Here is a 13,805-nt window from a genome sequence, read left to right as displayed (position 1 = left end):
CTAGTATTACCGTTAGCATCAGCTGGCATTGATTAACAATAGCATTAGCCAAGCATTTACATTAGCATTAACCTAGCAGTAATATTAGCATTAGCATTTGCTAGCATTAGCATTAACCTAACATTAACAAAGCATTAACCTAGCATTAGTATCAACGTAGCATTAACCGAGCATCAGCATTAACCTAGCATTAACATCAGCCTAACATTAGTATCAACATAGCATTAACCTTGCATTAGTATCAACATAGCATTATCCTTGTATTAGCCTAGCACTAGTATCAACATAGCATCAATCTAGCATTAGCATTAGCCTAATTTTAGCTTTAGCTAGCATTAGCTTAGCATTAGTACTAGTACCCACAATGACAGTTTGCGTACCCTTAGGGGTACCCGTACCCCACTTTGGGAACCTATTAGGTCAAACATGCGAGAAAGGGGAGGTACTGTCATATTGCAATTTAAGTTTGATTTTGTTTTTAAAAAAAATGACATTTTTAATTTTTCTTTTAAATACTAAAATAAATGTGTGGCTTTTATTTTGTTAAATATAAAAAGCAAACATCTGTGGGTTCTTCCTGGACCGACTCCAATCAAACAATGAGGACCATCAGTGTATGATACACGTTTATTCACAGCAGCCACATGTTGAAAACCAGCCAAAGTCTCTGTGTGAAAGCTGTGTGTGAGGAAGTGGAAGTGGGTCCCACAGTGTGAGGGAAGCAGTGAGGAAGAGGAAGAGGAAGAGGAAGAGGAGGGTATGTGTGGTTAGTGAGGGATGATGATGAAGACGAAGGTGGTTATCGAGAGATGGACTCAGTGCTGGAGGCCCCCAGACTCATCAGGTCACATGACAAGTCTGAGGAAAGAGGAGGAGGGGCGGGGCACATAAATAATAATAATAATAATAAACACAAAGGAGAGGAAGAAAACACACAAAGTAATAAAAGAAAAGAAAAGGTTAGTTATTGAACCACTGAGTTCATTAATAATACACATAATCACATTGTTTACTACAGACATATGGACCTTTAAATCTGTGTGAACCCCCAAAGTAAACGCACACAATGACAGACAAATACACAACATTACAGGAAAATAGACACAATTAAAACAAAAATATACGAAATAACTTAATAAACACACAAAATGACAAAATTTATATAAAATAAAAAACACACAAAAAAGGACACACAACAAACAAAAAAACATACAGAAAAAAATACAAAATAACTAAAAAAAAAACACAAAACAACTAAACATACATTAAAAAACTGAAACGTATACACACGACGCAAAACAGCAAAAGTACAGAAAATGACAGAAAAATATTTTTAAAATGACAACAAAAATATGAGAAATTAACTCCAGAAACACTACAATGACTACGTTAATACACAAATACATCCTCAGCAAAGATACACACATTGACTCCAAAACCACAAAATAACAACAGATACAAGAAAGTACAGAAAAATATATACAAATTGACAACAAAAACATGAACATTTTGAGGAAAAACAGAAAAATGCACAAAATGGCCAAAAAATACTCTAAAAACATAACACAAATATGAAAAATTTAAGAAAAAGATACAAAACAGGAAAAATACAAAACATTGCTCAAAATTAAACAAAACTACAATAAAAATGATTTTAAAAAAAACAAAACAACATAAACACACAGAATAAAAAAAAAAATATGAATAAAATAAAATGACAAACTTAAATACAAAAATGACCACAAAAATCGCACAACGTGACAAAACAGCAAAAATACACAAACTATGACCGTCAGATCGGACAATCGCATGTAATCTTTTATTTTTTATTTCAAAACAACGCATATAATTAACTAATTTAATGTAATAATTGTATTTATTTATTTGTTTATTACCCCCTGTGCTGACGCTCTCCGACACTCTCTCCTGATTGGCCAACGGCAGCCCCGCCTCGTTGCCGTTGGCCTCCACTGCCCCGTTATGATTGGCCCACAGGGAGGAGGCGGAGCACAGCTGCGCAATGATTGGACTGGTCGGGCTGTCGTCGCATTGCCCCGCCCTCAAAACGTGTTGCTCCGCCCCCAGCTGATAGTCTGGGGAGAGAAGAACACCTCTAGCGGCCACACGCTGCAATAGCATGTTTTATATATATATATATATATATATATATATATATATATATACTGATAGTGGTAGTTAAATAAAATACATTAAATTAATTTAAAATATATAAAAAAATAAATAAATATACAAGCAAAAAAGTGGTCAATAACTATTATTAAAGGTAAATATGAAATTACAGAATGATAAACTAGTGTTTTCTACAGATTATCTGAGTTTACAAGAACACAAGTTAAAAAACACTGAAATACATCAAATAAAGATCTCAGTATAATAAATACACACAACAGCATAATGACACAAACAACGGAAAATTACAAGAAAATAGACAAAATTAAAACAAAAATATACAAAATTACTCCAAAAACACAGAAAACTGACAACGAAAAATGAACAATTGCTGAAAAACATACAAAACTACGGCAAAAGTACACTAAAGTGCTAAAAAAAATTCATAAAATTATTTTAAAAACATACAAAAATGAGCAACAATACACAAAATGACTACAACAAAACAACAAAAATACACAAAGGAAAAGAAAAGATGTGAATGAAATGAGGTTTGAAGTCTAAACAAATGAATATGAAATCTAAATAAAAGCTGATTCTAAAATAAATCCTGCAGATAGGAGGAGAAACCTTGAAGTGTGTCTAAATAAAACATGAACATTATGACTAAATCCAACAGATTACAGATGATGTTTGCTTCTCTGGAGGCCATTAGCTCACAGCGATCAATAACAGAAAAAAAAAAAAAAAAAAAAGCTTTTATCATCATCATCACTTCCCAGAATCCAGTCAGCGCTGCTCCACACAAACACCAACAGGACTAACACCAACTCTGCTGCTTGTCCTGTTCTATTTGTCTGTTATTCTTTATGTTCATACGTCACATGTTTACAGTCTCACTGCTAAGCCCCGCCCCTCAGTTAGAGACTCACTGTATAACCGTGATATTAATTATTGATCTGCAGATGAAAACAAAATGACAGCGAATTTAAACTGCAAAATCACACACTGACTGTGCGAAGACCAAACTGAGAGATTACTTTAAGAAAAACATACAAAACAATAGCAAAGATACACAAAATGCCTAAAAAAATACACAAAATGCCTAAAAAATTACACAAAATGACTAAAAATACACAAAATGACTTTAAAAATACAGAAAATGACATTTTACAAAATGACAACAACAATATACAAAGTCTAGAAAAAAAAAAACAACAAAGATTATATAAAAGCAAAACTATATAAAATAATGAGCAAAAATATACAAAATAACTCCAGTAACACAGAGAATGACGACAAAATACATAAAACTTAACTGAAAAATATACAACACCCCAGTAAAAATACACAAAATCACTCCAAAAACACAAAATAACAACAAAGATACAGAAAAAATACACAAAATGACTCTCAAAACAAACACAACAACAAAAAGAGAGATCTAAGTACATTTCAAGGTAAATTTCCTGAGAAACGTTGTCTGAATAAATGAAATATTAACATATTATTTTAAAAAAAGAAGACAAAATAAACTAATTTCATCAGCTAATAGTTTACGTCACTTTGATGTTTTTTACATAAAAACTAAACACATTACTGAACAAACAGAGCTACGGAAGCAGATTAGGGCCAATTTTTATGGAGTAAATAATTTTGAGCAAATCAAGAATAAAGTCAATGTCGAGATTAAAGCCCAATTTTTGAGATTAAAGTTTAAAAATAATGAAGAGGTTAAAGGCGAAATTTCGACAATGAACTCAGTTTCTGTAGATTTTACTTTAATAGCAAACCTTTGACTTTTATCAACATATTGTATTTTAAGTTTATTTTTGAAATTTCAACTTTAATCTCGATTTTCCCAAAATAATTTTCTCTATCAAAATAGGTCCTAATCTGCTTCCGTACTAAAGTGTTCAGAGGTGGAAATAAGATGGATGCTGAATGCTAACGCTAAATGCTAACGCTGAATGCTAACGCTATATGCTAACATTAAATGCTAAAATGTTTGAAGTCAAATTCCAACATGAATTAATAGGAACAGTTAGTGTTTCATCTTATGATCACATTAATAAAGTTGAAGTAAAACAGATCAGATCCTGAGACTTTAAAATATGGTCTCTTCTTATATATATATATATATATATATATATATATATATATATATATATATATATATATATATATATATATATATAAAGATAACAGTGAAGGAACAGCTGCTGTAAAACTGGATGTTTGACTTTGAACAGGATGTAAAACAATAAAATAGATTATTACACGTTTAGCTGTGGAGCAGTGATGAGATCCACTAATACTTATAGTTTTGCAATAAAATCTCTGATGTTAAAATGTAAATTACTCATTTTTGGGTCAAACATTTGTAATTAAACATCGACCCGACAGGAATTCACTTTGTCTGCAGCTGTGCTAATGTTCATTATCATTATCAAATATAACAACATTAGAAAAGAATGTTGAGGAATGAACGGTTGTTAAGTGAGATTGTGATTCCATAATATCATGTGATCACAGTAATCCTGTACAGAAACACAACAGGAGAAGGAAAAACACAGAAATCAACTTAAACCTCAGCTCTGCAGGATTTAATATAAAGGAAAACGCAGGAGTTTAGAGTGATTAATTTATGTATCTGTATATTTACAGACGATCAGAACATCAAGTAGAGTCTGCAGCTGCATCCACACACATCACATCACAGGTCAAAGGTCAGCTATAGATGACAACACAAACTCCTACACAGCAGAGCCATGTGTGCACAGCTGCAGTGAGGCCTCACGTATTTACACCATAAAATATAGTCACGTTAAAGATGGAAATCCTGGATTTCATCAGAAATAAAATTTATTCAAAGTGACCAAAAATGGTGGAAAAGATGGTGAAATGGGATTTTAAAAACCACAGAAATTGGTTAAAAGTTGCAAATTTAAAAAACAGATCAGCCAAAAACAAACAGAAAAGTGGTAAAAAGGGTTCAAAGTGTCAATATTGGAACAATTAGTTTAAACTGGCAAATAATGAACATGACAATGTGGTTAAATTGGCAAAGAATAAGCATGAAATCTGGTAAAAAGAAGTAAAACATGTGTCAACATATGTGGCATTAGGTGGAAAAATGGTGGAAATGTCTTCAAAGTGAAAATAATTTGCAGAAAAAGCAGTGAAATGTGATGTAGACGTGTCAGAAATGGGAGTAATGTAGCAAAAATACATTAAAAGGAGCAAAAATACAGTATGGCAAGAAAAAGTGATGAAAATAGGTTAAAATATGATGAGTTAATGGGCAAAAATGGGCTGAAATTGTTAAAAAAAAACATCAATGTGGTTAAATTGGCCAAAAAAAATAAGCATAGATATGATGAAAGGAGGTTAAAAGTGACAATAATAGGTCAACATATGTAACATTAGGTGGAAATGTGGTGGAAAGGGTTTATAAGAGCTGAACATGTCTGGAAAGTGGAAAAAATGTGATGGAGAAGTGTCAGAAATTGGAGTCATGTAGCAAACATGATGCATTAAAAGGAGGAAAAATACAGTACGGCAATAAAAAAGTGATGAAAAAAAGTTAATATATGGTGAGTTTGGTGTAGTAAAAATAATCAAAAATGGGCTCGAATTGATTTAAAAAATATATATATTCTTAGGTGCTTGAAGACATCTGGCGACCCCCTCCCAGTGTGTCGTGACCCCATATGGGGTGCTGACCCCAAGGTTGAGAACCCCTGCAGTACAACAGTCTGAGATAATTATATATATATTCATCTTGGATATATATATATATCCAAGATGAAATGTGACTGTGGCTTTAATCATATTGTCAAGCTCTTATTTTGAAAATGACAATCCTAATAATAATCCTGTAGTGAGTATAAGTGCATGGTGAGCCAAATATAATGTGCTTCTGTTGTCATATATCAATAAAAATTCTGCCTTTTGTCTTTTACAGTAATGCACAACTGAAAATCCAAAAGAAAATATGAACAGAAAAAAAGAGAAACTTTACAACACAAATGTTATGAAACAAACTGCTTTAATTGTGATAAGAAATCATTTTAATAAGAACGTAAACGTGTTTGTTTCACCTTTCATGGGGGGAGGGGTGTAGGTGCTCTGCTTCCTCTGAGCGCCGTCTGAAGCCTGAGGAGAAAAACAGAAAAGATGGATGGATGGATGATGGATGGATGATGGATGGATGGATGGATGGATGGATGGATGGATGGATGGACGGACGTGACCGTGGGAAAAAACTGCTTTTTGTTGCTAATGGTTAGTGATGCATTCAAGGTCTGTCAACATTTCTTGTAACTTTTCTAAACTGGCAACAAGATGTTTTTTATTTATTTATTCCATGAGCTTTTATTTTGGCAGACCTGCAGCTAGGCCAGAGCTTGGGTAATGATGGGCCACACGAGACCCACAGACCGTCAGTTGAATATTAAATTCAGTTTATCCATGTGTGACTGCAGTGTTTCTACAAACCTGTGAGTCACCGCTGGCGTTGTGTTGCTCTGCAGCATCTACAGGAAGTGAAGAGAGAGAACAAAATAAGAGCTTCCTGTTTTAGAGTGTGTGTGTGTGTGTGCGTGCGTGCGTGCGTGCGTGCGTGTGTGGAATCTGAAATATTAAAGTCTGATAAATTTGATCTTGTGTTTTTTCAAAAGAAGCATTTTTTTCCCTTAAATTACAACTTTTTTTAAAATTAAGATGTCCAATATTTATTATTGTTATTATTGTCATTAATATTATTACTTTTTACTATATTATTACTTTCATTATTATTGTTAATATTATCATTATTATTATCATCATTAGTATTATTATTTTTTTTACTATATTATTATCATTACTATCATAATTACTATTGTTAATATTATAATTATTATTATCATCATTACTATTAATGTTATTATTTTTACTATATTATCATTACTATCATTATTATTTTTAAATTATATTATTATTACTATCATAATCATTATTGGTAATATTATTATCATTGGCATTAGTATTATTATTATTAATATAATTATTAGTATCTTAATAACTGCAGGTAGTTTGCTTATAAAACGTTTTATATTAAAAGTTAAACTCCATAAAAGTATTATTAAATAATAAAGTAAATAATAGTTCATTCATATATAAATAAAACATAACAGATGAGTTAAAGTCACATGTTGTTGTTTACTGTGATCAACATGTGATCATTGATCTATATGTGAATTATTGATCGTGTGATTAATCAATGACACGTGTTTTTTTTCTACTAATGAAAACATGAGTTGAAACAGAGTTCATGGTTTGTTTGTTCCACAGATGAATCATGTGATCACTGCTTGTTTTCACAGCTGCTGATTGGCTGCACTCAGTGACACGCACTCACAGAAAAATGTCTTATTATTATTATTATTATTATTATTGAGCATCAACAGCATTAAAAACTAATTATTTTAAAGTTCTATTACTTTTCCTCTCAAATTTGGTCAAAATGAACATTTAAAATCTTATTACATTCTTATGAATTAAAGTGTGAGTTACAGTGAGTGGACCTTATTCTTAATATTAGTTAAAAATGAATTATTTAAACCATGTAATTCATCAATGAGATTATAAAGTAAAGTAAATAAAAAGAAGACAGAACATGTTGGTTAAATATTAATAATAATATATATATATATATATATTTTAAAGGTTTTGCATTGAATAAATTCAAAATAGTTTTTAAAATTACATTATATCACTTTACTGTTTTAATGTTAGTTTTTTTTTAAATATATAAATAATAAATTACAAAAGGCACAAATTGCTGATAAAATACAATTAACTAAGACTAATTGACTTTGTTTCAATTGGAAAATATTTTTAATCTTATTTGGCATCTTCTTGTGTTGTTGTGTTTATTTAAATTAAAACTTTTTTAAATTAAGATTTCACCAAAACAAAACATCGATTTACCTTTTATTTTGTAAATGTTAAATTTTAAATGTCTGAACTTTGCCGGAGGCTAAAATGTCCATAATTATTATTATTTATTTTTGCATTATTATCTAATCATTATTATTAGTATATTGAATTGGAGTCTGTGGTATATTTAGTAACTAAATAATAAATGTTTAAATGTATTTAAAAAAATATCCATTCATTTTCTGACCCACTTGTTCTTTCTTTCAGGGGGATTTCAGAAATAAAAATAAATGAATTACAACATGGATTAATGGGTGATTTTTCTTTGAATAATCTTCTTTTTGAACTAATTATTCTGTTATTTCTCAATTATGTGAAGAAAAAAAATCCAGTGAACTTGAGACTGAGAGTGAAGCCATAACCACGTGAAAGCAGAGCTGAGCTCACTGTGAAACCAGAACGATTATTCAATCAGTGTGTTCCCATGTGGAGGGATTTATACACACACACACACTTAGCTAACCTAATAGAGGCTCCATTAGAGCTCTCTCTACATCCCTCACCTGTTCCTGCAGGTTGTCTGTAGATCTGAAGAGTAGCTGGAGTCGGTCTTCTGCGACGAATCTGACACAAACACACTTTTCTTACTTAGTTAATCTTTTCAACACACACACACACACACACACACACAGAGCTTTTAAACTCTAATTACCAGAAGGCACTCTGCGAAAACCTTTAATGTGCTGCTTCATTTTTCTTTAAATGCTTCCAACGTTTCCACTTAAATCTCTAACACCTCCATCATTCCCACACTTTGCTTAAACCATACGTCACTTTTATGCTCCATTAAAAAAATGTTTTTAAAAAAATCACACATTTTAGCTCATTTTTCCAGCAGCAGAACTTTAAACATGTCACCTAGAATCATTAGAATGAGTTGTTGCACCAACACATTAAATAATGATTAAAACAAGTCATAATCAGCAGAAAACAAACAACTCTGATAACTACAAACAGCAGCTTTTAAATGATTCATTCAATAATAATTAGATTTGGTCGAAGCCAAACGTAGAAACACAAGTAAACAGTCCAACGCTTCATCCTTTAGTTAAATGTCTATGTGGATAGGTGTGTTTTTAATGATGTAAACCATTTTTGTTTACCAAAAAATAATAATAAAAAAAAAAACCCATCAGACTATTGAAGATGCACAAATCCTGGGAATAGAAGTCATTCTGGGTGGAAGTCCTTCAACTGTCTGTGATTACTCGTTAACTTTAGCCACCAGAGCGTGTCAGCGCACTGTTTAAGGGAAAGTAAAGGTCACTGAGGAGAGCTCTTCTTCTCTGCTTCACTGTTTTTATCCACTTTTTGTAAACAAGAGGTTTTAATCAGCATCTTTAACTTTAGAGCAACCGAAAGCAGCACAAGTTATTTTGACTGAAAAAGTTACTAAATGATGTAAAAATCAGGCTGAATGTTTCACTCCAATAGAAAATAATGGGATGTTTACAGGCAGTGGGGCCGTGTGACATCATCAATCACATGAGTTCAAGATGGAGGAACACAGGCTCTAGAACTGTAAAGTAGTCTTATTTTTAAAAAATAATAAAATGAATTTGGTGCATTATAATGTGTTTTGTTAGACATAGATCTACTAATGAGTACATTTACAACATTTTAGGCCAAATTTGTAAAAACTTTTTCAATCTACGCCAGAACTAAAATGAGTTTGACACCCTTATTTTATTTTTAGAAAACAACCCGACAAAACCGCTAGCATATGATTTTTTTTTCGATAGATTTTGCAAATAAAATTCACAAGTACCCTTTAAAGAGATCCTCCACTCTTTTTACAAATGTGGCCCAAAACCTTTGAAATGTCCTTATGAGTAGATCTATGTTTGACAAAACACATTATTTTTGCACTATATTAGTTTTATTAACTTTTAATTAAACTCTGAGCAACAGTCTGTATTTACGTGCACAGAGTTCTTCTTCTCTTCTTCATGTCGTCTATGAAACAGCAGAGATGGAACTGTCGCCCCCTATGGTCACAGATTTTTTCGGCTCACAGGTTTTGTTTATCAAATTTCGGTAAAACTGGCGCCCTGTCCAGGGTGTACCCCCGCCCAGCGCCCTATGAGAGTCGGAGATTGGCACCGGCAGACCCCCGCGACCCTGATAAACGGGAATAAGCGGGTATGAAGATGGATGGAATTTCGGTAAACAAAAGACTTTTACATCGACTTTTTTAACTTTTACTGATTTCTAGAGCGACCCAAAGCAGCAATCAATGGACTAAACGGGGCGATCACGTCATCAGTGACGTCATTTCAACATGGCGGGGGCACACACTTGAAACGAGTCCTATTTTGTAAAAACAGTGGAGGATCCCTTTACGTCAAGACAACAGTGTAGGCTCCAGTTTCTTTCGTCATTAATCTATGAAAGAAATAACAGAGAGCACAATTAAAAAAAAATAAAAAATCAATAGCACAATATAATCAACTTTTTCCCTCAATAGTAGATAAAATATATTAGTCTGTTAAACAAATCCCCTGAATATAAACTTGTGGGAGCACAAGGAGAAAACATCAAAGGCAATTATCCAGTGAACAAGCATTTCTTTGATAGTGCAGTGAGGGTAATCAGGGTAATAGGATACACCTGTGACAACACAGAGGAAAATATCAACCGGACAAGGGGTGCGATACACATGAAGGGGCCCTCGAAACACAGACAGGGAATACCTGAACATGTAAACAATACAATATCTGACAAAGATTATGACAGGCAAACATTAATACGCAACTAAACCAGAGATAATATAACATTGGCTCAGTGAAATTATGGAAACAAACATTTAAAAACAGAAGTGGAATAGTCCGTGATATGTAACTAATAAAAGTTGTGCTTTGAATTTTGGCGAGCAGATTGTCGCCACATATTCACCGCCTTCAAAATAAAAGCACAAGATGTTAGTTTCCTCTACAACCCAGCTTTGTGTCCCAAGCCAGGATTTGGTTGTGTGAAAAAGCCTTCAGTGTGTTAGCGTTGAGGCGTGAGAAGCACAAACCTACAGACCAAATTAGGCTGTGATGGACAAACAGAGCTGCTTCTGTGATGGAATGTAAACGGGTTTGTGTCGGAGGAGAGACTCGCTTTATGAGATGGTATCGTCAACAAAAAAAACAAGTCACTGGAGTTAATCTCTGACTCGTGGAAACAAAAACCACAGAACCAGTGAACGAAGGGGCCCCAATAATCTGTCACTGTTCATCAGCAACTTCCTCACAAACGAGCGACTTCCTGCTCAAACCATTGAGCAACAAACCCATAAAGACGTCAACTATTCAGGCAGAGACTTTAATCCCATGAAGTTCACACATGAAAGAGCTTCTGTGTTTAAGGAAAACACGCCACAGATTAAACACTGCTGTAAGGACCTCCACTATTAGGACTGTTTTTCAGTTTTCAGCACCAGAAAAACCAAAAACCTAAAATACAACCATTCATTCAGTGATCCAGGCTCTAAAACCTGGATCTGACCTGTGGACCAGAAACCACAAAAAGAGCGTCTGATGCAGATTAGATCAGGAACAACAATCAGGATTAACACATCTGATCCATGGAGGTCAAACCTAACAACATCCTGATGATAAAGGATTTTACTGCAGCAGATACCACAGCACACATTCAGCGGTCGAGTAATGTCCGGTGCTCATCATTTTACTCAGAATATTAACAATGAAAATGAAAATGTATGTGAAATAATTATGATAATAAAATAACAACTAGAATATTTGTTTCATAAAGTAAATGCAAGTGAGCCTAGCATTAGTTAGCATTATCTAGTATTAATTCAATTCAACTTTATTTACTGTAAATATTGCTAATTATAATAAAAGTCATCTCAAAGTGCTATCAAAATATAAAATTTGTAATGAAAAGGAAAAAAACCCAACAAATCCACATCAACAAGCATAAGCGACAGTGGGAAGAAAAAACTCCTAACAGTTTTAGTATCAACAAGTATTAACACAGCATTAGCCTAGCATTAGCATTAACCTAGCAATAACATTATCTTAGCATTAACGCTAACATTAACACTAATCTAGCATTAGCTTAGCATTAACACTAACCTATCATTAACATGATCCTAGCATTAGCCTAGCAATAGCATTAACCTAGCAATAGCACTATCCTAGTATTAGCACAAACCAAACAATAGCATTAGCACGAACCTATAATTTCCACTAACCTAGCATTAGCCTAGCAATAGCATTATCCGAGCAATAGCATTAGCCTAGCAATAGCATTATCCTAGCATTAGTTTAACATTAACACTAACCTAGCATTAGCCTAGCGACAGCATTAGCCTAACATTAGCATTTACCTAGCATTAGCTTAAAATTAACACCTAGCATTAGCCTAGCAATATCATTAACCTAGCATTAGCATTTGCCTAGCGACAGCATTAACCTAGCAATAGCATTATCCTAGTATTAGCACTAACCTATCAATAGCATTAGCACTAATCTAGCATTAGCCTAGCAATAACATTAGCCTACCAATAGCATTAACCTAGCAATAGCATTAGCGCTAACCTAGCATTAGCCTAGCAATAGCATTAGCCTAGCATTAGCATTAACCTAGCAATAGCATTATCGTAACATTAACTCTAACCTAGCATTAGCCTAGCAATAGCATTAGCCTAGCATTGACCTAGCATTTACATTAGCCTAGCATTAGCATTGACCTAGCATTTACATTAGCCTAGCATTAGCATTATCCTAGCAATAGCACAAGCCTAGCAATAGCATTAGCATTAACCTAGCAATAACAATAAGCCAGCATTAGTCTAGCAATAGCAATAACCTAACATTAGCATTATCCTAGCATTAGCATGTGCCGTAAATATCAGCACATGCATCTTCACCTGCGTTTTCTTCAGGAAGTGAAAATTTTCTAGTTATTATTTCGTTATGGTTTAGGTTTAATTTATTCAGATAACATATCATTAAAAAAGAAGACAAAATGAACGAGCTAGAATTATTATTAAATATAGAATAAAAATAGATCCAGGTTTTACTCTAACTATATACATATGTACATATGTAACACGTGTATATGGTGTTTTAAATGCAAACAATGAAAATTAACATTCATTTCTCAGCCTTGTTTTTATCGGTGAAGAGTTTTGGACATGAACATTAAACATTAAACATTAAACACGCATATTCCTATTCCTTCATTTCTCCTCAGTTACTGCAGACTAAGGAACAAAACACACACACACACACACACACACACACATGGCTGAGTGCTCTCACAACAACTTTCCCAACACAAAGCTCCCATTTAATATCCACCAGCAGCACGTAGAGGGGCACAAACCTACACCCATAATTCCATTGTGCCCCACACACACACACACACACACACACACACACACACACACACACACACACACACACACACACACACACACACACACACACACACACACACACACACACACACACACACTCACATGTTCTGCGGCCTGTGGGTCCAGCTGTCCCTGTAGAGGGGGAACAGCGAACTGGATCTTCTTGGGACTGCTGGGTTCCATTATTATTACTGAGTGGGAGAGTAGAAGACAGACAGACAGAGGGCGAGAGAGAGAGAGAGAGAGAGAGAGAGAGAGAGTGTGTGTGTGTGTGTGTGTGTGTGTGCAGAGGGAGTGGCCTCAGGCCGATGAGGTCCAT

At 33.6% G+C, this 13,805-nt stretch overlaps 1 protein-coding gene across 1 annotated transcript; it reads right to left on the bottom strand.

Moving 5' to 3' along the window:
- Positions 1–650: 650 nt before the first annotated feature.
- On the bottom strand, positions 651–13,752 carry LOC114477296 (protein phosphatase 1 regulatory subunit 1A-like). Its single transcript, XM_028469556.1, has 6 exons — positions 13,589–13,752; positions 8,616–8,676; positions 6,631–6,668; positions 6,234–6,288; positions 1,896–2,093; positions 651–858 (listed from the first exon to the last, which is right to left on the bottom strand). The coding sequence occupies exons 1-6, from the start codon at positions 13,667–13,669 to the stop codon at positions 800–802; spliced, it is 492 nt and encodes a 163-aa protein (XP_028325357.1). The 5' UTR covers positions 13,670–13,752; the 3' UTR covers positions 651–799.
- Between the last annotated feature and the right edge of the window lie 53 nt (positions 13,753–13,805).

The sequence above is a fragment of the Gouania willdenowi genome, chromosome 15 (genome assembly GCF_900634775.1).
Source record: "Gouania willdenowi chromosome 15, fGouWil2.1, whole genome shotgun sequence".
Lineage (NCBI taxonomy): Eukaryota > Metazoa > Chordata > Actinopteri > Blenniiformes > Gobiesocidae > Gouania > Gouania willdenowi.
The sequence above is the reverse complement of the archived record's forward strand: the minus strand, read 5'-3'. Positions and strand labels throughout refer to the sequence as shown.